The 26,643-nt window shown below is 40.4% G+C and overlaps 1 protein-coding gene and 1 pseudogene across 2 annotated transcripts in view; both read left to right on the top strand.

The window, feature by feature from the left end:
- The window catches only part of GRM7 (glutamate metabotropic receptor 7), a 621,924-nt gene that overhangs the window by 331,904 nt on the left and 263,377 nt on the right, over positions 1–26,643 (top strand). For both annotated transcript variants that reach the window (XM_034998142.1, XM_034998141.1), the window contains exon 6: positions 11,762–11,901. In XM_034998142.1, coding sequence (XP_034854033.1) covers positions 11,762–11,901 — 140 coding nt within the window. The remainder of the gene's footprint in view (positions 1–11,761; positions 11,902–26,643) is intronic.
- Positions 9,112–9,460, top strand: LOC118005837 (annotated as a pseudogene).

Genomic DNA, 26,643 nt, shown 5'->3' with positions numbered 1-26,643 from the left:
TCTCACATACCTAATCTTAGAGAATTGCTGTATCATGAAGTAGTTAACCTGAAGTGTGTCCAGAGAACGAATTGGATTGGGGTATGTTTTGTAAGGAAGACACATCTCATGTGTTCTTGAAAAATGAAGTTAGCTTTCCTTCATTGAGAGTTAAGATCTGGGTTCCCTCCCCTTGAATCTGAATGAGCCTGTGACTAATGCAGAAGTGACACTATGTGGCTTCTAAGGCATAAAACTAACGGGGCCACTGCCTGGTACTCTTGGAACATTAGTATTATGGAAACAGCTACCATGTTGGGAGGAAGCCAAGAACTCAAACAGGCCATTTGAGGGTATTCTAGCCATAGCCCCAGCTGAGAGCCCAGCTGACAGCCAGCATCAATTATCAGGCATGTGAGCTTTAAGCTGCCCCCACTGACATGAGGACCGGAGGGGTGATGTCCCTGCCGAGCCCAGCTCAAATTTCAAAATACAGGTCGTCATTATTTAGAGCACTAATTTTTAGGGTGGTTTGTTGAGTAGCAATAAATGATTAAACACAAATCAATGCTGCATTTTTGGAATCTGTGTATGGGGTGGTAAAGAGAGAAATGAGAGAAAAATACTTCTAAATACCTTGATGCAAAGGACTCTTTCATCATCTGGGCAATCTAGATCCCAAATTCTTCTCTGTTCTGGAAGAAAGGAATTTCATTCAGATACTCTAATTCAGTAGAGGAGATTAAAGACAAATACCTTCTGTCATCTGGTTTCCTCTCAGTATCCCAGTTTGGCAAGTGGCCCTGTTTCCTTCACCATTGTATACTTGTGTTCTGGCCCTGATACCTGTGGACATTTCTACAGGTGATCACTTCTCTTTTGATAACTTCTTTCTGTTCTCTGGACTTCTTTGATTTTTTTTTTTTTTTAATATAGTCTTCAAGTCTTCATTGAACATAATCCCCTTTATTCTCTTTCAAGAAGTTCAGGGATACTGTTAAATAGGAGCTATGGCAGAAAAAAAACTGGAAATAATAAGCCAGTTGCATTATAGAATCCATCAAAAAGGTCAAAGCCACACAATATGCTATTACAAGTCATCACTTAGATAAAGTATTTGGCTCTTCTGCCTTAATTTTTTTTTAAAGCGTGAACTTTAATGAGAATGGAAAGGGCATGACAAGAATCATTTCTCCTAACAAAGATTGTAAGAGGAGAGAAAGATTAGGCAGTGTGTCCTATTTTGATGAATATTTAGCTGGTGAGCTAGAGATCCTTTGGAGCCCCAGGCCTCCAATATTCTTGCTCTCTCTTCTCAAAGGCTATGAAAAGCTCAAGTCATATTATTTAATGAATAGAAGCCATAGAATTACAGCAAAGCACAACATGAATCCTACTATCCAATGTGAAAGAAAAGAAAGGTGAGCATATGAATATTAATAACTTCCTGCAAAATGATAGGATTCTCATTTTCTTGCTAATAACATGTGGAATCCAGATTTTGTTTCTTCTCCTTATACTTAGAAGCCAGTATTAAAAAGCTGTTTTTGTTACTGATGTTGTATGTGTGTGTGTGTGTGTGTGTGTGTTTTTTCTCCCCTCTCTGTCTACTGGAAAAGCTTGTGTTGATGAGCATATGGAGAGGGCTTAAGAGCTTTCTATTGTGATAAAACTGGGTGCCTTTGTGGAGCTCTGAGGATAGTGTTCAGATAAGACATAGGAGGAACAAATTGAAATACTGCCCTTGGCCACACATGGGTGCACCCACTGACTCAAGTTGCTGGGACCAGAGCAGTGTTGTTCATAGATCAGTGCCCATCTTCAGAATGGCCTCTAGACTGCTTGTTAGAAAATAAAGTTTACACTGAAGGAGAAATTCAAATAGGATACCAGTCAGGAGAGACAACTTTGGCACACTAAAAGACAGTCTGAATACCTGAAGGCAGGTGTTCTGGTCTTGAGATACCAGCAAATAAAACAATGATAAAAATGAAAGTCTTTCCTGTCTCCCTCCTGGCCATCTTGGCATCTACTCTTTTTCTTTCTTTTTTTTTTTTTATTATGTTAATCACCATACATTAAATCATTAGTTTTTGATGTAGTGTTACATGATTCATTGTTTGCGTATAACACCCAGTGCTCCATGCACTGCCCTCTTTAATACCCATCACCAGGCTAACCCATCCCCCCAGCCCCCTCCCCACTAGAACCCTTAGTTTGTTTCTCAGACTCCATAGTCTCTCATGGTTCATCTCCCCCTCCAATTTCCCCCCCTTCATTCTTCCCCTCCTGCTATCTTCTTCATCTTTTTTTTTTTTTTAAACATGTATTATTTGTTTCGAAGGTACAGGTCTGTGATTCAACAGTCTTACACAATTCACAGCACTCACCATAGCACATACCCTCCCCAATGTCTATCACCCAGCCACCCCATCCCTCCCATCCCCCACCACTCCAGCAACACTTAGTTTGTTTCCTGAGATTAAGAATTCCTCATATCAGTGAGGTCATATGATACATGTCTTTCTCTTATTGCCTTATTTCGCTCAGCATAATACGCTCCAGTTCCATCCACGTCATTGGCAAATGGCAAGATTTCATTCCCTTTGATGGCTGCATAATATCCCATTGTATATATATACACCACATCTTCTTTATCCATTCATCTGTTGATGGACATCTTGGCTCTTTCCACAGTTCGGCTGTTGTGGACATTGCTGCTATAAACATTGGGGTGCACGTATCCCTTCAGATCCCTACATTTGTATCTTTGGGGTAAATACCCAGTAGTGCAATTGTAGGGTCGTATGCTAGCTCTATTTTGAACTTTTTGAGGAACGTCCATACTGTTTTCCAGAGTGGCTTCACCAGGTTGCATTCCCACCAACAGTGTAGGAGGGTTCCCCTTTCTCTGCATGCCTGCCAACATGTATCGTTTCCTGACTTGTTAATTTTAGCCATTCTGACTGGTGTGAGGTGGTATCTCATTGAAGTTTTGATTTGGATTTCCCTGATGCCAAGCGATGTTGAGCACTTTTTCATGTGTCTGTTGGCCATTTGGACATCTTCTTTGCAGAAATGTCTGTTCATGTCTTCTGCCCATTTCTTGATTGGATCATTTGTTCTTTGGGTGTTGAGTTTGATAAGTTCTTTATAGATTTTGGATACTAGCCCTTTATCTGATATGTCATTTGCAAATATCTTCTCCCATTCTCTCAGTAGTCTTTTGGTTTTGTTGACTGTTTCCTTTGCTGTGCAAAAGCTTCTTATCTTGATGAAGTCCCAATAGTTCATTTTTGCCCTTGCTTCACTTGCCTTTGGTGATATTTCTAGGAAGAAGTTGCCGAGGCTAAGGTTGAAGAGGTTGCTGCCTCTGTTCTCCTTTAGGATTTTGATGGACTCCTGTCTTACACTTAGGTCTTTCAACCATTTGAGTCTATTTTTGTGTGTGGTGTAAGGAAACGGTCCAGTTTCCTTCTTCTGCATGTGGCTGTCCAATTTTCCCAACACCATTTGTTGAAGAGACTGTCTTTTTTCCATGGGACATTCTTTCCTGCTTTGTCGAAGATTAGTTGACCATAGAGTTGAGGGTCCATTTCTGGGCTGTCTATTCTGTTGAATTGATCTATGTGTCTGTTTTTGTGCCAGTACCATACTGTCTTGATGATGACAGCTTTGTAATAGAGCTGGAAGTCCGGAATTCTGATGCTCCCAGCTTTGCTTTTCTTTTTCAACATTCCTCTGGCTATTCGGGGTCTTTTCTTGTTCCATACAAATTTTAGGATTATTTGTTCCATTTCTTTGAGAAAAGTGGATGGTATTTTGATATGGATTGCATTGAATGTGTAGATTACTCTGGGTAGCATTGACATCTTCACAATATTTGTTCTTCCAATCCATGAACATGGAACGTTTTCCCATTTCTTTGTGTCTTCCTCAATTTCCTTCATGAGTATTTTATAGTTTTCTGAGTACAGATTCTTTGCCTCTTTGGTTAGATTTATTCCTAGGTATCTCATGGTTTTGGGTGCAATTGTAAATGGGATCGACTCCTTAATTTCTCTTTATTCTGTCTTGTTGGTGTATAGGAATGCCACTGATTTCTGTGCATTGATTTTATATCCTGCCACCTTCCTGAATTCCTGTATGAGTTCTAGCAGTTTTGGGGTGGAGTCTTTGGGGTTTTCCACATAAAGTATCATATCATCTGCAAAGAGTGAGAGTTTGACTTCTTTGCCGATTTGGATGCCTTTGATTTCTTTTTGTCGTCTGATTGCTGTGGCTAGGACTTCTAGTACTATGTTGAATAGCAGTGGTGATAGTGGCCATCCCTGCGGTGTTCCTGACCTCGGGGGAAAGCTCTCAGTTTTCCCCCATTGAGAATGATATTCGCTGTGGGTTTTTCATAGATGGCTTTTATGATATTGAGGTATGTACCCTCTATCCCTATACTCTGAAGAGTTTTGATCAAGAAAGGATGCTGTACTTTGTCAAATGCTTTTTCTGCATCTATTGAGACGATCATATGGTTCTTGTTCTTTCTTTTGTTAATGTATTGTATCACATTGATTGATTTGCAGATGTTGAACCAAACTTGCAACCGAGGGATAAATCCCACTTGGTTGTGGTGAATAATCCTTTTAATGTACTTTTGGATCTTATTGGCTAGTATTTTGGTGAGAATTTTTGCATCCATGTTCATCAAGGATATTGGTCTGTAATTCTCCTTTTTGATGGGGTCTTTGTCTGGTTTTGGGATCAAGGTAATGGTGGCCTCATAAAACGAGTTTGGAAGTTTTCCTTCCATTTCTATTTTTTGGAACAGTTTCAGAAGAATAGGTATTCATTCTTCTTTAAATGTTTGGTAGAATTCCCCTGGGAAGCCATCTGGCCCTGGGCTTTTTTGGGGGAGATTTTTGATTACTGCTTCAATTTCCTTAGTGGTTATAAGTCTGTTCAGGTTTTCAGTTTCTTCCTGGTTCAGTTTTGGTAGTTGATCCATCTCTAGGAATGCATCCATTTCTTCCAGGTTATCTAATTTGCTGGCATAGAGTTGCTCATAATATGTTCTTATAATTGTTTGTATTTCTTTGGTGTTGGTTGTGATCTCTCCTCTTTCATTCATGATTTTGTTGATTGGGGTCATTTTTCTTTTGATAAGTCTGGCCAGGGGTTTATCAATCTTGTTAATTCTTTCAAAGAACCAGCTCCTAGTTTCGTTGATCTGTTCTACTGTTCTTTTGGTTTCTGTTTCATTGATTTCTGCTCTGATCTTTATGATTTCTCTTCTCCTGCTGGGTTTAGGCTTGATTTGCTGTTCTTTCTCCAGCTCCTTTAGGTGGAGGGTTAGGTTGTGTACTTGAGACCTTTCTTGTTTCTTGAGAAAAGCTTGTATTGCTATATACTTTTCTTTCAGGACTGCCTTTGCTGCATGCCAAAGATTTTGAATAGTTGTGTTTTCATTTTCATTGGTTTCCATGAATTTTTTTCATTCGTCTTTAATTTCCTGGTTGACCCATTCACTCTTTAGTAGGATGCTCTTTAGCCTCTATGTATTTGAGTTCTTTCCAACTTTCCTCTGTGATTGAGTTCTAGTTTCAAAGCATTGTGGTCTGAAAATAGGCAGAGAATGATCCCAATCTTTTGGTACTGGTTGAGACCTGATTTGTGACCTAGGATGTGATCTATTCTGGAGAATGTTCCATGGGCACTAGAGAAGAATGTGTATTCCGTTGCTCTGGGATGGAATGTTCTGAATATGTCTGTGAAGTCCATTTGGTCCAGTGTGTCATTTAAAGTCTTTATTTCCTTGTTGATCTTTTGCTTAGATGATCTGTCCTTTTCAGTGAGGGGGGTGTTAAAGTCCCCCACTATTATTGTATTGTTGTCAATGTGTTTCTTTGCTTTTGTTATTAATTGCCTTATATAATTGGCTGCTCCCATGTTAAGGGCGTAGATATTTACAATTGGTAGACCTTCTTGTTGGATAGACCCTTTGAGTAGGATATAGTGTCCTTCCTCATCTCTTATTACAGTCTTTAGTTTAAAATCTAATTTGTCTCCTATAAGGATTGCCACCCCAGCTTTCTTTTGATGTCCATTAGCATGGTAAATGGTTTTCCACCCCCTCACTTTCAATCTGGGGCTGTCTTTGGGTCTAAAACGAGTCTCTTGCAGACTGCATATCAATGGGTCTTATTTTTTAATCCAGTCTGATAGCCTGTGTCTTTTGATTGGGGCATTTAGCCCATTTACATTACATTACAGGGTAACTACTGAAAGATAGGAATTTAGTGCCATTGTATTGCCTGTGAAGTGACTGTTACTGTATATTGTCTGTGTTCCTTTCTGGTTTTAGGCTTTCTCTTTGCTTAGAGGACCCCTTTCAAGATTTCTTGTAGGGCTGGTTTCGTGTTTGCAAATTCCTTTAGTTTTTGTTTGTCCTGGAAGCTTTTTCTCTCTCCTTCAATTTTCAAGGACAGCCTAGCTGGATATAGTATTCTTGGCTGCATATTTTTCTCATTAGTGCTCTGAATATATCCTGCCAGTCCTTTCTGGCCTGCCAGGTCTCTATGGATAAGTCTGTTGCCAATCTAATGTTTCTACCCTTGTAGGTTACATATCTCTTCTCCCGAGCTGCTTTCAGGATTTTCTCTTTGTCTTTGATACTCGCAAGTTTTACTATTAGATGTCGGCGTGTTGACCTATTTTTATTGATTTTGAGAGGGGTTCTCTGTGCTTCCTGGATTTTGATGCCTGTTTCCCTCCCCAAATTAGGGAAGTTCTCTGCTATAATTTGTTCCATATCCCTTCTGCCCCTCTCTCTCTCTTTCTTCTTTTTCTGGGATCCCAATTATTCTAATATTGTTTTGTGTTATGGTATGACTTATGTCTTGAATTCTGCCCTCGTGATCCAGTATTTGTTTATCTCTCTTTTTCTCAGCTTCTTATTTTCCATCATTTGGTCTTCTATATGACTAATTCTCTCTTCTGCCTCATTTATCCTAGCAGTTAGACCCTCCATTTTTGATTGCACCTCATTAATAACCTTTTTGATTTCGACTTGCTTAGATTTTAGTTCTTTTATTTCTCCAGAAAGGGTTTCTCTAATATCTTCCATGTTTTTTTCAAGCCCAACTAGTATCTTTAAAGTCATCATTCTGAACTCTGGTTCCAACATCTTACTAAAGTCCATATTGATTAGGTCCCTGGCATTCGGTACTGCCTCTTGTTTTTTGTTTTGTTTTTTTTTTTTTGAGGTGATTTTTTCCATCTTGTCATTTTGTCCAGAGGAGAATCAATGAATGAGAGAACAAAATGCTAACGGGGTAACAACGTCCCCAGAAAATATACACTAAACAAATCAGAAGAGACCTGAAACCAGGTGAAAAGAAAGGGAAAGAAAGACAAAAGAAAAAGAAAAAGATAAAAACAAAGAAAAATAAAACAAAACAAAAAACCAGAATATGATCAGATATCATTAGGCTGGTTTATAGATCAGTGCCACACACTAGATTTGGGGTGTATTTTGGTCTGTTAGATGAAAGTACCTTCCAAAATTTTAAGGAAAGAAAAACTTATATATATACAAAAATAAGGGTTAATACGATGAAGGGATGGAATATGACTGTGAAGATGAAAATTATAAAAGATTTTTTAAAAGGAATTGATAAGAAGTTGGTTGAAAAAGAAAGAGGATTTAAAAAGAAACAAGGAGAGAATGTGATCAGGCAGGAGACTAGAACAAAGTCATACACTAGAGATTTAGGGTATATTTTGATATGTGAGAAGAAAGTGTATGCCAACATTTTAAAGAGAGAACAATTTATATATATATACCAAAAATAAGGTTAACTATTATGAAGGGATAGAATATGACTCTAAAAATGAAAAATAAAAAAGATTTTTAAAAAAAAGGGATTGAGAAGTTTTTGGTTGAAAAAGGGAAAAAGAAAAATTCAGGAAAAAAAGAAACATTAAAAAAAAATACATTAACTTTGAAAGACTAAAGAATCATGGGGAAACAAGCCATGGATTCTGTGTGCCGTATTCCCTAGCTTTGGAGTTTTGCCGTTCTCATTGATCGGTATACTTGGTCTTGGCCGGCTGTTCTTGCTGATCTTCTTGGGGAGGGGCCTGTTGCCGTGGTTCCCAAATGTCTTTGCTGGAGGCAGAATTGCCCTGCCCTTGCCGGGTCTGGGCTAAGTAATCTGCTCAGGTTTGTTCTTGAGAGCTTTTGTTCCCTCCAAGCTTTCCGTACAGCTTTGGAGGCGGAGAGTGAAAATGGCGGCCTCCCAATCTCCACCCCGGAGGAGCCGAGAACTCGGAGCCCCACTCCTCAGTGAGCCCCCAGAGAAAAGCAGTCAGTCACTCCCGTCTCCCTGGTCTCCGGCCACACTCCGTGCTCACCCAGCCTGTGACCCGAGCGTTTCTATGTCTGGTACCCGACCCCGTATGGAGTCTCTAAACCCAGCAGATCCCTACAGCGCACTCCCACACTGCTCCTCCCAGGGGAGGAAGTGGAGTCTCCCCGGATCTGCTCCTTGTTGGGTTGCTGGCAGAGGAGTAGTGGCCCGTCTGTGCTGCAGATCACGGTTTATGGCAACCCCGAGCTGAGAGCCCGCTCCTCTGCTCCGTCTCTGCAGCCGGCTTCCCCACTCCAATACCTGGGAGCTCTGCCGCACTCAGGCACCCCCAGTCTTTCTGTGACCCCAAGGGTCCTGAGACCACACTGTCCCCACGAGGGTTCCACCTCCCACTTAGCCACTGGAGCGATATCCCTCAGCAGAACCAACTTCTTAAAGTTCGATTTTGTGCTCTGTGGTTCTATCACTTGTCGGTAGCGGCTGATGGAAGCTCCCCGCCCCGCCATCTATCTTCCCAAATATTGCCTCGGATTCACTTCTCTGAACGTCCTATCTTCCAGAAAGTGGTCGCTTTTCTGTTCAGAGAGTTGCCGCTATTCTTTTCTTTGATCTCCTGTTGGGTTTGTAGGTGTTCAGAATGGTTTGATCCCTATCTAGCTGAATTCCTGGGACCAGATGAAATTTCGGTCTCCTACTCCTCCGCCATCTTTCTCCTCCCTCTTGGTGTCTAGTCTTGATGGGACTGTCCCTCACCTAAGGGAGGAAGATGGTGGCCATGAAGGAGATGAAAAAGTCACTGGAGTCGATCAACCTAGGATCCAACTTGTTATGAAAAGTGGAAAGTGCATGCTAGAGTACAAGCAGACTCTGAAAACTATCAGACGTGGCAAAGCAAAGCTGGTCATCCTCACCAACAACTGTCCAGCTCTAAGGAAATCAGAAATAGAGTACTATGCCCTGTTGGCCAAAACTGGTGTCCATCGTCACTACAGCGGTAATAATATTGAGATGGGCACAGCATGTGGGAAATACTACAGAGAAGTCACATTGGCTATCATTGATCCAGGTGATTTGATGTCATTAGAAGTATACTGGGACAGACTGCTGAAAAGTAAATCACCCAAAATTTGTCTTTAATAAAATTGGCCAGAGCTTGTTTTAAAAACAAAAACAATAAAATCATTCCCATCTATTGAGCATTTGTTATGTAAAAGGCATGGAACTAAGCAGTTTATATACTTTATTACATTGAATCCACACTAACCCATTAGGGGTGGTCAGAAGTTAAAGGAGAATGAATAATGTGGTAACAATCACACTTAGAAGGTGGTTTCTGGAATTTAAACCCCTTCTTGGGGATTCCAAAGCCAGTTATTAAGTACTATTAAGTACTATAAATTTAGTGGCTTAAACAATATAAATTTATGATCTTATAGTTCTCTAGTTTGGGAGTCTGACACAGGTCTCACCAGGCTTTGTTAAGGTGAAGGCGGGTTTGGTTCCTTCTGTAGGCTCTGGAAAAGAATCTGTTTCCTTGATTTTTCTAGCTTGTGAGGGTCATTTGCCCTTCTGGGGTCATGAACCCTTCCTCACATCACTCTAACTTCTTGTTTTGACCATTACAGCCCCTTCCTCCTTTGATTCCTGTTCCCTTTTTCCTATAGGGATCATTATGATTACACTGGGCTCACACAGATAATCCAAGATAATCTTCTCCCATTTCATGATCCCTAATCGTATTTCCAAAAATCTCTCATTTTGTATGGTAACATTCACAGGTTCTGGGGATTAGGACATGGAAATATTTGGGGAGCCATTACTGAACCTACTATAAGCTCCAATTTTTTTTTTTTCATTTTCAATACCAAAGAATTATAAAATCCTATACTTGACAGTTGTAGGATAGTGTGGAGTTCTTTAGTTGTTCCTGAATCCTGCCTATATATTGAACCCCCTCTTCTACTAGAGGTAACTTTCAGCATAGGATTGCAATTCTGTATGTCTCTGATGACCTAAATGTTGTCATTCTGTCTGGATCCATTTTCTAACTCTTTTCTTGTGTTGAGTGATTATTCATGTGTGGCCACTCAGCATCACAACTGCTTCCTTAAGTATAGGTGTGCCTTTTATTTTTTTAACTGTTTTAAGCTTGTTTACTCTTTTCCAGTTAACATGACTCCCCACCAACCCCATCCATGCTATTAATGCAAATACCATGTCGGCCCAGCTTCTGCAGAAGCTAGTGACTTTGCTAACCAAATGCAGAACTTTGCAATCGTTTGGGTCTTAAATTTATAATGAGAATTCTCAAATGGGCTTGATGCTCATTACCTGAATTTACTCCACCCCTCTCCAACAAAAAATAACAAAATGAATTTCTGTTCTTAGTGATTCTGTTTCAGCTTATAAATGATCTTTAACTTCCTTGTAAAAGACAGGAACTATATCATTGTTTCCTCTGAAAAATATCAATCCAGTATTAACTTAGAGAACAGATACCAGTCACATACCCTGAGGCCAGTGGTATTTATCCTATTTCCAAGGGATCATGAGAGAAACAGCACTCAGTTTGCCAACTTTTGATGAATCCTTTGTAACTCTTGCTGAAAGTAACCCAAACCCACATCTTTTGTTCTCTGTGTATGATTTGCTAGTTGTTCCACGTGGTTAATACTAAGGAGCTTTTCATTCACATCTAACTTTGAAAGGATACACATGGACACACATACACACTCTCTCTCTCAATGAATGTGTCAGTCTTTTTAAGTTGACTTCAGTGTCTAATTCTGCCAAAATAATGGGTTTCATCTAAGACCCACATTTTAAAGAAGTAAGACCCACATAGCAGATTGAGAAAAAAATATTAAATACTTTCCATGTACATTACTAAGTATTTTAGACTGGTTATCATATAAATTAGACATGACCAGCAACAAATATGTTTAAATGCAATCAATATCCAAGTACATGTTTAAGTAAACTTTTTTCTTCATTTTTTAATCCTCTTAGATTTCCTTTTAAAAATGTATTATTTTTGAAATGGTTCTTTACTAACCACAATTGATAATTAAGTGGAAACTAAAATAATAATACAATTTAAGATGGTCTCTGGGAAAAATGCATTTAATTTTCTCCACAAGGGGGAAAGATTAGCATAAAATACTAAGAAATATTGAGAAATAGAACTGTTCAAAGGGGGAAGCAGGTCACCTTCCCACCTTCTCTAGTAAGCATCCACAGGCCATAGGGATGAGCCACTCATGGGTTATCCATTGCCCATCTAGGGGGGAGCCTATTAAACATGGGGTTATCTACTAGCTACCTTGCTCATCAGCAGGTCTCCAGACCATCACCGAAGGCATAAGAGGTAGAAGGAATCTCGATTATAAAATCTGGCATTTTCTTGTCTTCCTCAGGGAGTGCAGGCACCCCAGTAATGTTTAACAAAAATGGGGATGCACCTGGGCGTTATGACATCTTTCAGTACCAGACCACAAACACCACCAACCCTGGTTACCGTCTGATTGGACAGTGGACAGATGAACTTCAGCTCAATGTGAGTACTAATTGTCCCTTTGCCTTTGCTTATGTGATGAACAGACAGACTTTTAATATGCTCAATTAGGCAAGCGTTCTTGTTTTTATGTTTGTGTGGATATATATGTGGGCATGCATCCTGTTAAAATCATCTGCAAGGATTGATAATCCATAATAATATAAGAGTGATAGTGATGATGATTATGATGATAAAAATGTGCTTTGAACTTGTGCTGGGCATTATACTCAGCACTTATGTGAATGATCTCATTTAGCCTGAGGCTTGAAGTGCCTAACAAACAAGTTACCCCGCTAATACTTTAAAAGATCCTTCTCTCCGTCAGCTTTTCTTTCTTCTTTCTTTTCTTCTTCATATGGTGATGTATTTTTTTCATTTAGAGCATTTTAGTGAGTCACTTTAGTTTTTACTGAGATTCTCTGAGTAATTGCAATGTTAACATCCATAATCTCTTCCTCTTCTTGTCAAACATGACCTTGAGTAAGCGGCCACTTCCTTGTGGAGGTTAGGTCAAAGTGCACCAGCCAGAGACCATCAGGAGCTCATCTGTAGTCAGACGCAGTTACGTTTATTTAACTTTTAGTTGCATGAGGAGAAGCTCCTGCCAGCAAAACCTCTTCGTGATGAAGGAGTTTAGATGTCATTTATTATATGTTTGGGGCTAAGGTGGGTGATTTTCAGGAGGTTTAGGGAAACTAGGGCTAGTTTTGGTTTGGGTCCTCTTAGAAAGTAGACACAAGTTGATGATAGTACAGCTTGGTGATTTTTGTGTAGGGGAAGGGAAGATAAAGGCTAAGCAAGAGTTGTCACTTAAAAAAGAAACAGTAGGCACTTTAGAGAACTGAAGAAGGGACATATTATATTTGTGGTTGCAGAGTATCCTTGTTTCTGTCTGGTTGCAGACCCAGTTGTGGAGTGGCCTTGTTTTTTGTCTTGTTCCACCATAGTCATTGAGTGGCTTTGTCTGATTATCATTTATATTCTGCTGAAGTTGTTTATGTTCTGTTTGGAATGTGCCTGCCTCGATGTTAGCTAACAGCTTTCTGGCCATTTAAAAAAACTTTTTTTTGGTTTCTTAATAGTTCAGGTTCAACATTCAACAGTGTGCTTCTCATAATATTTACAATGTCCTACTTGAAATTATTGTTAATTTAAATAAATCCACCAATCTTTACAGGTAGTAAAGAGCATGAGCTAGGGTACTTCCACCCTGGCTGGGCCAAACCTAGCTGGAGCTCAGCATCCCATGCTTCCCATGATTTTCCTCCTCTCCTGGAAGGGATCTTAAATAGGTCAGGCCCTAGCCTGGTGGTTGGGGTCCTGGAACCTAGTGCAGCAGAAGTTGGAGAAGTAAGGGTATTGTGGGGCCTCTGTGCTGAGTTGTACTCGATAGGGTTACACTTCAAGAGGCTCTGCAGCAGGTCCTTTCCTGCAGTGGCATGGTGGCTGGCTACATTGGGCAAGCTTTATAAATTGGGTAGAACATCCCGGCTTCATAAATATTATAGTATATACAGGCACATGATTTTCTTTGGTCCAGAAGTTTCCTGAATTACTCTGGGTTCCTCAGAGAAATGGGACCAATAGGATAGATGATAGATAGCTAGACTATAAGGAAATGGCTCATTCAACTATGAAGGATGAGAAGTCCTAAGATGTCTAATTGGCAAGCCAGAGACCCAGGAGAGCCAAAGGTGTAATGGTGTAAGTTCCAGTCTGAGTGTGTGAAGTCAGGGGAAGACTGATGTCCCAACAGGAAGATAAGCAGAGAGGATTCTTTCTGACTCAGCCTTTTTTATTGTATTTCAGCTCTCAAGTTTGTTTAGGCCTACTCACATTGGGGAGGGCAATCTGTTTTGCTCACTGTACCAGTTTAAATATTCAGCTCATTCAGAAACACCCTCACAGACCTGCCTAGAATACTGCTTAGCCAAATGGTTGGGTGCCCCATGCACATAAAATGAACCATCACAGGCCCTATCCCAGAAAATTCCTTCTAATATATCTTACAAAGCTGGGAATTATGCTGTTAGCATTTACCAGTCTATACCTTTAGAAGGCATTTTGGAAATTATTGAGAGAAGGGCTTCTTGAGAGTAGAAAACAGAATTAATGTCATAGCAGTGGAGAGTTTGGGTCATGGTTTCGACAAGAGGATTGTTCATAAGTGGGGGGTTGGTGAGGCCACCACAGGCCAGTTACCTTATTTGCACATTGCTCTGGCCTTGCTGTGTTTATACCTGTCCAGTTCTCCCTCCCCTGAGATCTCCCATCCAAGTGAGCTCACACAGTGATTGGGTCCAAAGGATTGTGATCCGGCATCCAAGAATGCATGGAGCCAGCCAGCCACTGCCAGCCATGGCTGGGATGAATGCTGAGTACTAGAAGCAAAGAAAAAGCTAAAATTATCCTGAGCTTAAAGCATACTAAACTTGTGAGCAAAAAGAGAAAATAAAAGCAAAACAAGCAAATAAAGTTCAGCAGGTAAACTCGAGGGGTGGTAATCAAAAGCAGAATCAAAGTAGCATAACCTGGCTGATATACCCAAAGTGTGTTTTGAATGGGTGTTGCCTGTGGGATACAAAGATGGATTAGCCAGAACTAAAGGTAGAGAGAAATCAAGGTCTGTGCTATCCATGTGAACTGCTCAGGACTTATTGTAAGACCCACAAGATTATATAGTGCATTAATCTTTGCTAGCATAACCCTCTGCACCAGTGTTAAATCCCCAGCATGTGTAATTTGTCCATGCACAAAAGAATCCCAACCACACTTCACACCAACTCCAGATATTACCTGGGAATTCTTAAGTCCACAATTTTTAATGACCAACATCAACACCATTTTTTTTTAAATTTTGGTTTGTATTTTATCCTTCATAGGAATTGCATTTCATTAGCCATTTAACAGGTTTTTGTTTGTTTTTAATACACCTATGATGCATCTCAGGAGGCAATGGGTACACAGTGTTGGAAGAAAACAAATGTGGTCCCTGTTCTCACAAAATTGATAATCTAGGATTGGAGGTGCCTGATACACAAGTAAACGGATGTATATATGGAGATTCGAAAGTGTGAGAAGAGTCATGGAGCAGGGAGAATGATGGAAGTGGAGAGAGACCTCCCAGATGAGCAGCCAGGACTGTGAGGAATAGGAGGGATCCACCAAGCAGGTAGGAGGCTGCCCTAGCAATGGCGTGACTAAGGGAGAGGAGGATGGGTGGTAGGAAAGGTCAGAGCCATTGATAAGACACATAGCATGAAGTCCTTTGCAGGCTATGCTAAAACATTTTTAAAATTTATTCTGAGTGCATTTAAAAGCCAATGAGAAGTATTAAACAGGGGAGTGACTAGATCAAATTTAGAAATAAATTATTTTGTCTGCTAGGAAGGTAACGAATTGGAAGGGGCAAGAGTGGGAGAGGAAGACCAACTGAGAGTTGATTTTAGCTATCAAGTGAAATAGGATGGTTAGTGAAGGGGTTCTCAAACCTCAGCAAGTAGCAGGATCATCAGAGCATTTGTGAAAATACAGATTGCTGCCCCGCACCAAATGGGTTTCTGATTCATGTGGTGTCTGTCTCAACCGGTTGGGGGCCCCCAAATGTGGGGCAGCGATGGAGTGGAAGCTAGTGGTGCCTGTGGGGAAAGGATTTACCCGAGGCAGAACAAAGGCGATAGAAATGTATGGAATACACCACAAGGTAGCCATGGGAAGGACGGCAAAGGAGAAACTGCAACCACGCAGTGCATGGGGGCTGTTTTTAAAGGAGGAAGGTATGGAGGTATGGGGACATAGGGGACTGTGCCTGGTGGTAAGTAGCCCATTAGTCAATTAGGGCCAGTGGCTATCTTGAGGTAGGTACCCTGATGGGCCTGTCAGTATTCAGCCAGGGGGTCACTGTGGGCCCCTTTGTCTTGATCAAGTTTCTATTGCTCAAAACTGTTGTCTGAAAGCGGCCTCTAAGACCCAGAAGGTCTCAGACTGGGAGGAGGCTCAAATATCTGCCTTTCTAAGAGTCCCTGTGTAAGGCTGATGGCACTTTGAGATCCACTGGCTTAGAGAGTGTGCTGATTGTAGTGCTGTAATGAAGTGGGTAGAAACACGTGTGTGGATAACACATAACATATACATGTCTGTATATATTTACACATACATATATTAGAGGAAGAATAGGATAATGTAGTGATGGATTCAGTGCTGGAATTGAAGCAAAAAATAAGATTCAAAAGGTGAACCCCATGTTTACGGCTTGAGAGGCTGTGTAGATGATAGCCACATAAGATTAGGAAGACTGCTTAGAGTGGGCGGGAGAGGTGGGTAAAATTGAGAATCCTGAGTTGGTGCTCTTAAATGTATGAGAGCCAAAATGAACTGGATAGAAGTCTGAAGCTCAGAAGACAGTTTTGGTCTACAGTTATTAAAAAAAAGAAAAGCCAGTTAGTTGTTAACCTATAAATAACATTTAAATCCATTAAAGAAAGAGAAAAGAGAATAGCCAAGAACCCAAGATCTTGAAAACCTCATAGGAAATGGTATAGTTCCTTTCTAACTACTCCAAATGTTACCCAACTTAAAATATTCTGTTTCATGAGCCCAGAAAGTTAGGGCAAACATATACTTTGGCTTTTGTGTTTGTTAATGGAAGCTAGATCCGGGTGATAGAGCATTAGGTGGGAACACTTTTTATTCTACTTTTTCATGCTGAAAGTGGTGTGTTATGAAGAACAGACAGGACACCTGAATTCTCACATGGATCCAGTAGTGTATGCTTGGTCCTACATGCAACCTGAAGGTATGGATGACTGAGCCAGAAAGAGGGCCATCTGTGTTCAGAATGGTGAGAGGCTGGGTTAATTCAGTTTAGGATGGCTGCTAGGATAACTGGCCTTGACAGGCCATGTCCCTGTTGATGCCTTTTATGGGATCCTTAGGATATCAGTAAGTTGACTTTAAATCACAAAGGAAAGACAAAAGAGGAGATAAGTAGAGTACCCAGAGGCACTCCTGCACCCTATCCTGGACCGGCAGAGCCACGGCCCAGGCAGCCTACACAGTAGTTGGGATCTTACCCAACACTACCCAGTCCATAATGTTCCTTTTGTTATAATTATTCTCGGTTAAAAATTCTATTAAGAGTGTAATTCAGGCAAACTTAGTTTCATAGGTTTGCTTTCTTGCGGTCAATAGAATAAAACAAAGCATTTCAAGTGACAATTGTACTTCTCCTCATTTACAAATATTCAGGGGTACTCTTGCAATGCCCAGTTAGATCATCTCTAGCAAATGAAATTTTCACAAGCGCTTTCTCTGTGGTCAGTGATTGCAAATGAGTTTCTGAGCCAAGAAATCAGAGTTTTAAGAATCCAGCCTATCCACCAGACTGCTCTGCTGTTCTGTATCTGGAACTTAGGTGTCTAATAGTGTGCTGCCCGTTAGAGAATGCCTTCGTGCATTCTTACTGCCTGTTGGACTAGTAGCCCTGGGGTCTGTCTCCTCTTTGGGCTAAGAGATGAGCACATGCTTTGCTACTAGGATATTTATGCACGAACAAGAATTCATCGGAAGGAAATCATAAAGACCAAAGCCGTTTACTCTCCCCATTGCAACCTCCAAAGAAATAATCCTGACTTATTTTCTCAGGCTTGTATTCTACACAGAGATTCCATAAAACGTTATGCCTGGCAGAAAAGCAGGAAAAGGGTTAATGAAACAGACATCTGCAGTGTGTCAGAAAGGATGATAGCTAATGGAGATGCTAGGATAAAGGAAGGGCTGGCCCTGCACCTGGTGTTCACCGACTAAGATAAGGGGCCTGTAATGAATATATTGCATTTAAAGGGCTTAGATATTGTATAATTTAATTTTTGTATTTACATATGATTTATATTTGAATTGGACTTTGAAGGATAAGTAGTGTTCCCAGGATGGAGAAGAAGAAAAAAACATGTTTTAAAATGCATAATGCAGTACCATTTAAAAATTGGCATCAGGGACTATGTCAGGAAAAAGGCAAAAATGAAATGTAGATGCTTTTAAAAATTCGAAATGGGGGCGCCTGGGTGGCTCAGTCGTTAGGCGTCTGCCTTCAGCTCAGGTCATGATCCCAGGGTCCTGGGATCGAGCCCCACATCAGGCTCTCTGCTCGGCGGGAAGCCTGCTTCTCCCTCTCCCACTCCCCCTGCTTGTGTTCCCTCTTTCTGTGTTTCTTTCTGTGTTTCTCTCTGTCAAATAAATAAAATCTTTACTAAATAAATAAATAAATAAATAAATAAATAAATAAATAAATAAAAATTCGAAATGTATGATATGAAGTAAACTCTACATTTGTTATGTGTACTGAGAAATAGAGGTGACTTTTGTCATCTTTCATTTATTTACAATTAGTAGGAAATTAGATGTGCCCCAAAATGTTAAATTTTCAAATACCTGAAATTATTTCAAATACCGAAATGTTAGAGTTTAAAAACAAGCATTCTTAGTAGGCATCTTCCTGCAGGGAATTGCACCCCTTTTACATAAAAGGCTCTGAATGAATATTACTTAACCTTTTCTGGATCCTCAATCGTCTGCCATTCTGTAAAATTGTCCAACTTTGTGATCTTGTGAGGTATATGAGGCTCGTTTGCTTTTTAAGTGATTTGTTCACTGTTAAACTTACTTTTCACCTAGAGACTGAAAGCTCCTGGAAGGTAGAATCCAAAATTTAGTTGTTTTTCATACCTCCTAGCAAAGTACCTGGCACATGGTAGGCATCTGGGGTTTTTGTTAATATATGAAACCATGTAAAATGAATATGAACACTTTTGAATGATGGACATGACCTGCAGCAAGCAGCCACACTTCCTCCCTGTGGGAGGAGCCCCCAGGTTTCCTGTTAGCCATATGGTTTGCCCTGAAGAGTTCCTAAGACCAGGGGTGGGATCTGATTCTGTTTAAGCCAATTGCCAGGACCATAGTAATGGGACAGGTGCTGAACTAAGTCTGTCCAATAGAAAGAACCACTAGACATCTGTCAGCTAATCTGGGGTACCAAGAAGCGCTTGTCCAATGGGTGTGACCCTCTGGAGCCACAGGAGCCATTTGGAGGCCACACTGCAGGAGCTCCAGGGAAGAGGAGTCAAAACTTAGAGTGAGGGGCGCCTGGGTGGCTCAGTCATTAAGCGTCTGCCTTCGGCTCAGGTCATGATCCCAGGGTCCTGAGATCGAGCCCCCCATCGGGCTCCCTGCTGGGCGGGAAGGCTGCTTCTCCCTCTCCTCCCCGCTCATGCTCTCTTCTCACTATCTCTGTTTCTCTCTCTCTCTCTCTCAAAAAAAAAAAAAAAAAAGCTAAAAAAAAAAACCAAACCTTAGAAAAACTAGGTCCAGCTTATAGCCTTCGAGCCCTAGGAAACCCCTGCTGGAAGCCACTTATATGTTCTCTGAATTGTTCCATTATCAATAGATCAAGGGAATTTAAGTATGATACTTATTGCTTGTAATCTCATTCACTGTAGCCATCAAAAATTTTAAAAATACTTTTTTAATATGCCCAGATCAGGAAAAAAAAGCACCTACCCTCATCAATAAGCAAATTTTTTTCACATTTCATTAAATTGAGGTGATCAAAATGTAAGTTTTAAATGTTGAGATTTTGTTAAATATTGAACCTTCCACGTGCTTAGAAGTTTGGCTTTCAGAGGCATCTGAAGACATAAGAAGTATGGTTGATTGCAGAAAGCATTGTTTAATCAAGTTATATATGCCAAAATCAATACTTACTTACACCTGCCTATAAAACTACTAATCGCTATTGTTTATAACTGCAACAGTAAAAATGTTTTAAAAATCTAATAATACTGATAATTTAGAGTATTGCATGAGCTCTGGGGTAATGGATAGGCATAATCAAAGCAATGTAGACAAGGGAAAAAATATGTAAGTTGTCAAAACCTAGAATTTCTTCAGCTTCAATTTACAGTCTCCTTTTATAGAATCACCTTATTGCTCATCATAATTAATTATTGTAAAGGAATAAAAATAATTCCTTTACAATTTGTTGTTTTCTTATTAAGACTACAGGTTTTGAAGCAGACCTGATTAAATGGACCTGAGTCTCTGCTCCACTACTTACTAGCTGTAAAGCAGGATTAGAATAGCACAAATTTCATAAGGTTATTGTTAGATTTAAATGTAGTGAAATATGGAATATACTTAAAACCGTGCCTGGCACATAGTAAATATTCAGCTAATGTTATAGCCACAACAGCAACAATAATTTAATATCCTTAGTTTATAACATCATCTGTAACTGCTCAAAATGTCAGTTTCTTGTGCTTAGCTTACATTATTTTTTATACTCCAGCACCCAGCATAATGCTTAGCATATAAAAATGGCTTGTTCTATATTAACTAGATGAGGAGATGAACAGACCATTGAATTGTACCATATGTTACCTAGGAGTGAGGACTGTCATTTTTAATGTAGAATTCCCAGTGTCTGTTGGATGAACGGATAGGAGGATTTATCCAGAGTTCAACCCTAGTCAGCAGTTCCATATGATTTAGGGATCCATCCAAGAACTTGAGTCACCGGATAAGTTCCAGGTTCCATTTTACAAGTGGTATATGGGCTTGTTCAAATTGCAAAGATAGACTGTTTTGGTCTCTTTGGAAAAAGGGGGGTAGAAGCTGGTTTTAGTTTTGTTTCAATTGACTTTTAGTTTTAGACACCTACCAGTGGCTATTGAGAACATGGAGTGGGATTACTGTCCTGAGGGATCAAGTAGGAGAATCGTTGGCTACTTCTGTGTTGGTGAAAGTAACTTAAAAATCAAGTCATTGAGGGGAGCCTGGGTGGCTCAGTCGTTAAGTGTCTGCCTTCAGCTCAGGTCATGATCCCAGGGTCCTGGGATCGAGTCCCACATCGGGCTCCCTGCTCTGCGGGAAGCCTGCTTCTCCCTCTCCTGCTCCCCCTGCTTGTGTTCCCTCTCTTGCTGTGTCTCTCTCTGTCAAATAAATAAATAAAATCTTTAAAAAAAAAATCATGCCATTGACGCTGGTTCCGTCTGCCACCGGCTTCTCTACCCTTTAATGCCCCCTTTGTGAAGGAGTCAAAGTGGCAAAGAATTTGGGATCAGAGGATCTAGTTTATAATCATGCTCTTTGCAGTTCCTAAATCTGTGAAGCAGGACAAGGAAAGCTTCCCTTTCCTTGAGACCAGAGTGACAAAAGTTCTTTGCATTTTTGAGCATTTCTGAATCTGACAGTAACTACTGTTTTCCACTTGTCTGCCGGCTTGAGACAAGAAATCCCAAACTGAATACAGACAGCAGATAGGTTTAAGAAGTTAATGACTTGGCAATATTATAGAAATTAAGAAATTTCATTAAGAACAACTACATTTTGGGCTGTTCTTTTAAAAATCAGAAAACCTGCCAATACTGCGTCTTTATCCCATGCCGTAACAGGTGTCTGGACCCAAGTAGCAGCTTCCCACTTTGGACAAGGTGTGTATTCTTCCAGGTTCCCACAGAACCCACCACTACTTTACTGCCATCAGCAGTGTGTTTCATTCACCTAATCTAGATTTAGAATACATTCTAACTTCTTTCCACTAATTTGGAAAACATATGCTTGACTTTTTTCTCTGGAAATTGGTTTTTAAAAGTCAACAATAATATATCAATATTGACCCAAAACACCTGTAAGTATGTAAAAACACTTCATTTAAAAGCTCAGGAAATGCAGCCTGCAAGAGAAGCCTGCCTTAGTAAAGAGAGTGCTTTTGTGTGGAAATGTGTATTTGTACATATTTTGAAACATATTGAAAATGAAAGAAACATTTCACCCTTTTGTTGTCAGCATTTTTTCTAGTAGTCAGTGGTATATAACTGTGTTCAGTCTATGAACGTCTGGAAGATTAATAGTATTTATAATTACACTTATGGCTCCACAAACATGTAAATAGAGAACTCTAAACCCCCCCCCTTTTTTTTCCATTTGGCATTGTAGGTATTCACGCAAATCACTTAATGTTTTTGAATATACAACTACGTTCTATGGGGAAATTGTCGAATTTCATTAGTATGTGCATTTTGAACTCAGGCATAATACATAGGCAAGAAGAAGTAATTAGGACAAGTAGAGACTGGTCACTCTCAGCAGTCACCACCAATCCAAAATTATAAAAAGGGAAGAGCTGAGTTTATCTACCCTCTGCCCAACTTTTTGCCCTATGAAGCCAAAAATTCTAGAATGACCTGATTATGTTAAAATTAAAATGTAGGAATTAGATTTGAAGTGTTTTCAAACAAGTGGGAGGCAGTGTCAGGAGGCCTGAGCTGGAGTCCTGCCTTTGCCACTTACTGCTTAAGCAAATCATTTAGCATCCCTGATGTATTTAAAATAAAGTGAAGTCAAGCAAAACAGCTACTTCACAAGAACACTTTGAGAATAAATTGCAATAATTTCCCTGATAGAAGAAAGCCTATGACATTTGTGGTTGTGTTTCTTGTATTAGTTTTTTATCAGTGCCATAAATAATCAGAAATTTAGTGGCTAAAAACAACACAAATGAATCTCCTTAGAGGTCAGAAGTCAGTGTGGGTCTCACTAGGCTAAAATCACCATGTTACCAGGGCTGTGTTTCTTTCTGGAGGCTCTAGGTAGTAATGTATTTCCTGCTCATTCATGTTATTGGCAGCATTCAGGTCTTTGTGGTAGGGGACTGAGATCTCTTTTTTCGCTGGCAGCTGTGGGTCGATCCCACCTTCTAGAGACTGTCTTGATGCACTGGTGTTTGGCCTCCTCCTTCCTCCAAGCCCACCACAGCAGGTTGAGCCTCCCTCATGTTTCTGGTCTCTCCTGCCTTCTCTTTCATAATCGAATCCCTCTCACTAACCCTTATGCCTTCCTTTTCCACTTTGAAGGGCCAGTGTGGGGCCCATCCACATCATCGAGAATAATCTATTTTTAAGGTCTAGAGCCTTATTCCATCTACAAAAGCCCTTTTTGCCAGGTAAGGGAACATATTCACAGGTTTAAGAAATTAGGCTGTGGAAACCTTTGTGTTGGGGTGGGGGCAGATTATGTTGCCTAACTACAGTTCTTTACTGCATAACTCTTTGTTTGAGGTCTATAACATCCATATGAAATTCCTATTACTCATCAATAGGGAGTTAATATAGTTGTGCATAGGAGTTTTTTGCAGTTCTATATACTTAAGCACCTTTGGTGTCTGAGCTCATCTGTTTAATTGGTACATGTTCTAATCGTATTTCTGGAAAAGTCTGGGTAGAACCCTGAATTAAAAACCCTGAATTAATGAGAAGCAGACAGAATCCTCCTCAAGTGGGGAGGCAAAATTGAAGATTAACAGGAAGGATAAGTGATGCCAGCACAACAGGAGACTTAGCTCAGCTCCAGGAGAGAATTCTGTGACCTCCAACTCTTTCTTAGGCAGACAACATGGACTGACCTGCTGAAATTAAGTGAAACTCCCAAAAGGGTAGTGAGAGACGAGGCTTCATCTTACAATAACCCATTTTCTTTTTTCATTTGTCAGGGGATAATAATTTGACAGTACTGACATTTCCTAATCATCCTACCCCCAAGTAATTAATCTTTTAATTCCCATTCTTAATCTAGAAGATCATTTATTTTAACCTTTTATTCCTATTTTAGCCCCCCAGTTCCTGAGCATTTTGTTTTGGATTGCATTAGTTCTCTTTAGGTGGAAAAGCAGAAATGCACAGCAAGACTAGATGGGCAGTTCTTCAAAAAGCTAAAAATCAAGTTTCCATATAAACTAGCAATTCCACTTCTAGGCATATACCTAACTCTGAGTTTCTGTGGCCCGTGAAAGACCATGAGGCAGTAGAATATAGTAGTAGCTTTGGATGTGGGGTGTTGACTGCCAACTCCTTGACAGAGCTACCAACATAGCCTGTTGATAAAGCCAAGTCACATGTACCATTTACTGCAATAAAGGAGGCCACCACCTTAGAGTCTTCATAGCTTCTCAAAAGAGAAAGGGCAAAGGCAGATCTTTCTACAATTTGGTTGTCTGAACGAAGGCCCTTCTTTCAATGGGGGAGGCTTGATCAGAATTGAGCAAAGTGTGTGATATTACAGTTTCGTGTTGCTGCACACAGCAAGGAGGGTTGGGGAGCATGTTTCTTTGAGCAAGCAGTCATTTGATTGGAGGATTTTGGCAGGTAGAGTGATAAGTCATCCTGAAAAGGGACAACTTCCCCTATGGCAATTTATTTTCCTTGGAATAGGATGATCAAATCCTATGTTGAAATAGATGGAGTTTTAGAAAGTTCCTATAATAAACCACAAAAATATTTGTAACTTCATCTTCCTGATCAAGAATTTCTGGGACTGTGGAACCATTATTAGTGTAGACAGTTGGAGTGTCCTTGATCCTTTCATGAAAGATGTTCTAAAGAGGTGGACCAAGTTAGAATGTTTTCATCTACGATAAGCCATCTGTGTGCAGAGTCCTCCTCAGTGGAGTTCTGGGACACCTAGAAAGGGGCTGTTTGGTGGCATCACTTCTGCCCAGATATAGGGATAATTCTTGCCCAAATGTCATAGGCCATGGTGAAAAGTCAAACCTGTCTGCCTTTTCCATTCTCTTCCAATCTTCAGAACCAAAATAGCACAGACGCTGAGCTATATGTCATCCCAACCTACTCTACTTGCTTATGGAAGCCACCTCCATAACTGATGCTATTAAAGTTATCCTCTTTTTAAATCAGTGTCTGTGTCCTAAGTAGGGGCCCTAGTCTGAAAGAGTTCACTTTTCTGGAAGCCCCCACCCCCAGTGTTCTCAGATAAGCACTGCCATTCCTGGGGATGATTTGCTAAAGCCATCTTTCTTTCTAGCATTTTATGTAGCATCATGTCTACAAATAGCTTCTCCAAAAATTCTACAGTTGAGAGTAGCAAACCCTCCCCACAAAAAATCTGAATGAGCAAAGATGCTGCCAGCCCCCAGTGATGTCGTACATGTTTACAAATGTGTTTCCCATGCCTGGGAACAGGTTCCAGCTGGTCTTTCCATGGCTGCACAGATTATTTCCCATTGTTAAGAATAAAAGTGGCTTCAGTTGAGTTTTTGAGGTCAGAGCTTACCCTCTTTCATTTGATTGATTGTGGAGCCCATGAGAAATCTCTGTCCTTGGAAAATGAGGTGTGGGGAGCCTGGGAGTGGTGGTCTTCCAGCTGCACCCCTTGTCCTCTTTCTTCGAGTTATCTTGCCTGCCACTCAGACACAGTGCTCTGGCCAATAGGTGTTCATTCTTCACAACCTCTTCAACAAACACTCAACTATTCAGATGTGGGTGGTGTTTTTCAATTGCCCTACTTAATAATCCTCCCCAATATGACAGTGAGAAAGAAGTAACAAGCTCAGAACAAGGAAGACAGAAAAGATGCGGTAGGAAAATACAAAGAACTCTAAATTTCTCATAAATAACAAATGCATTCTTGATTTATTGTGTGGTGATACTGTAACACAGCCTTCACAATGACTGAATAGGACATGAAGGCCTTTATCTTAGCAGGGAACATGATGCCTGCCATTTGAAATCACGCTCTGAAAGCCGGCTTTAACACATTGATGTATATGCGTTGGAAAGGTAAATGGCTCTTTGAAATTGCCCTGAAATCATTTATGCTTCAATAAGAAGCTAGCAGTGAAGTTGGTAAATAGTCAGTTACATGATTTGTGCACATATTTCCCAATAGTTAATTTTTTCCATTAAAGGTATAGATCACCTTGGCTGTGAATGCCAGTTTACAGGATTCAATCAAGAGTGGCAGATTAGACTGTCAGGAGTCTGGCGAGAAGGGGTGGAACCAATAGCTCTTCTTTCTCATCACTGTTATTGTTACACAAATGAGTGTCATTGCCGCTTGAGGTGACTGCCTAGAATGAAAGGAAGCTCGCTTGAGCGGAAGACTTAACTGATTTGCCTTATAGTCATTAACTTGCAACGTTGTCGGGAAACTGTTGAAGATTTCCTGGATGCCTTGTGAATGTCACTGTCAAGCGTCTTATTAGGCATATCCAGTATTGTGAGCATTTTTATAAAGGACTATTCAAGACTCAGGGACTCCTGCTAAAATCAGCCTACTTTTGCTGGTCTTGGCTCTAATTTTAAATTTGTTTTTAAAGACATCTGGAGCTAAAGTGACTGATAGCATTATTTTTAAATAGAATATACTACTGATTCCTCTGGGTGACCTTTCCTGAAACAGATTTGTGTTACCAACCTTAATTTTCTTTGCTGAAAAATGGAGAGGGATAGGTCAACATGAACAGGTATGCTGGCGAAGATCATTTGTGAAGAGGCAACATGGTGTAGTGTTAGCAAGCATGCATGGCCCATGCAGGTTTAAACCTGAGCTTCACCCCTTTCTAGTACTACTATTTGCTTCATCTCATTTAACTAGTCTCACTCGTCCTATCTGTAAGATGGGACTAATGAGGGGACCTCCTGCTGAGGATTGTTGTGAGGATCACTTACAATGGTGGCTGGTACTATTTGCTAGGACTACTATTGTCATTGCAGCTTTTCTTAAAACCCAATTTGACCTTGTCATTCCTCTGTACCAGACCTAGCACTGTCCTCTCCTTCCTCCAGGATTAGGGCAGACCATCCTCTCAGCTTCTTCCTTCTCCCCAGGTAGCCTGGGTTCCACCCCTCCCCACTGTACTCTTGTCACCCAGACCTCCGTGAAGTGTCCTCG

Source organism: Mirounga leonina, unplaced genomic scaffold, assembly GCF_011800145.1.
Source record: "Mirounga leonina isolate KUSES-001 unplaced genomic scaffold, KU_Mleo_1.0 Mir_94, whole genome shotgun sequence".
NCBI classification, from domain to species: Eukaryota; Metazoa; Chordata; class Mammalia; order Carnivora; family Phocidae; genus Mirounga; species Mirounga leonina.
This window is presented reverse-complemented; position numbering and strand designations above follow the sequence as displayed.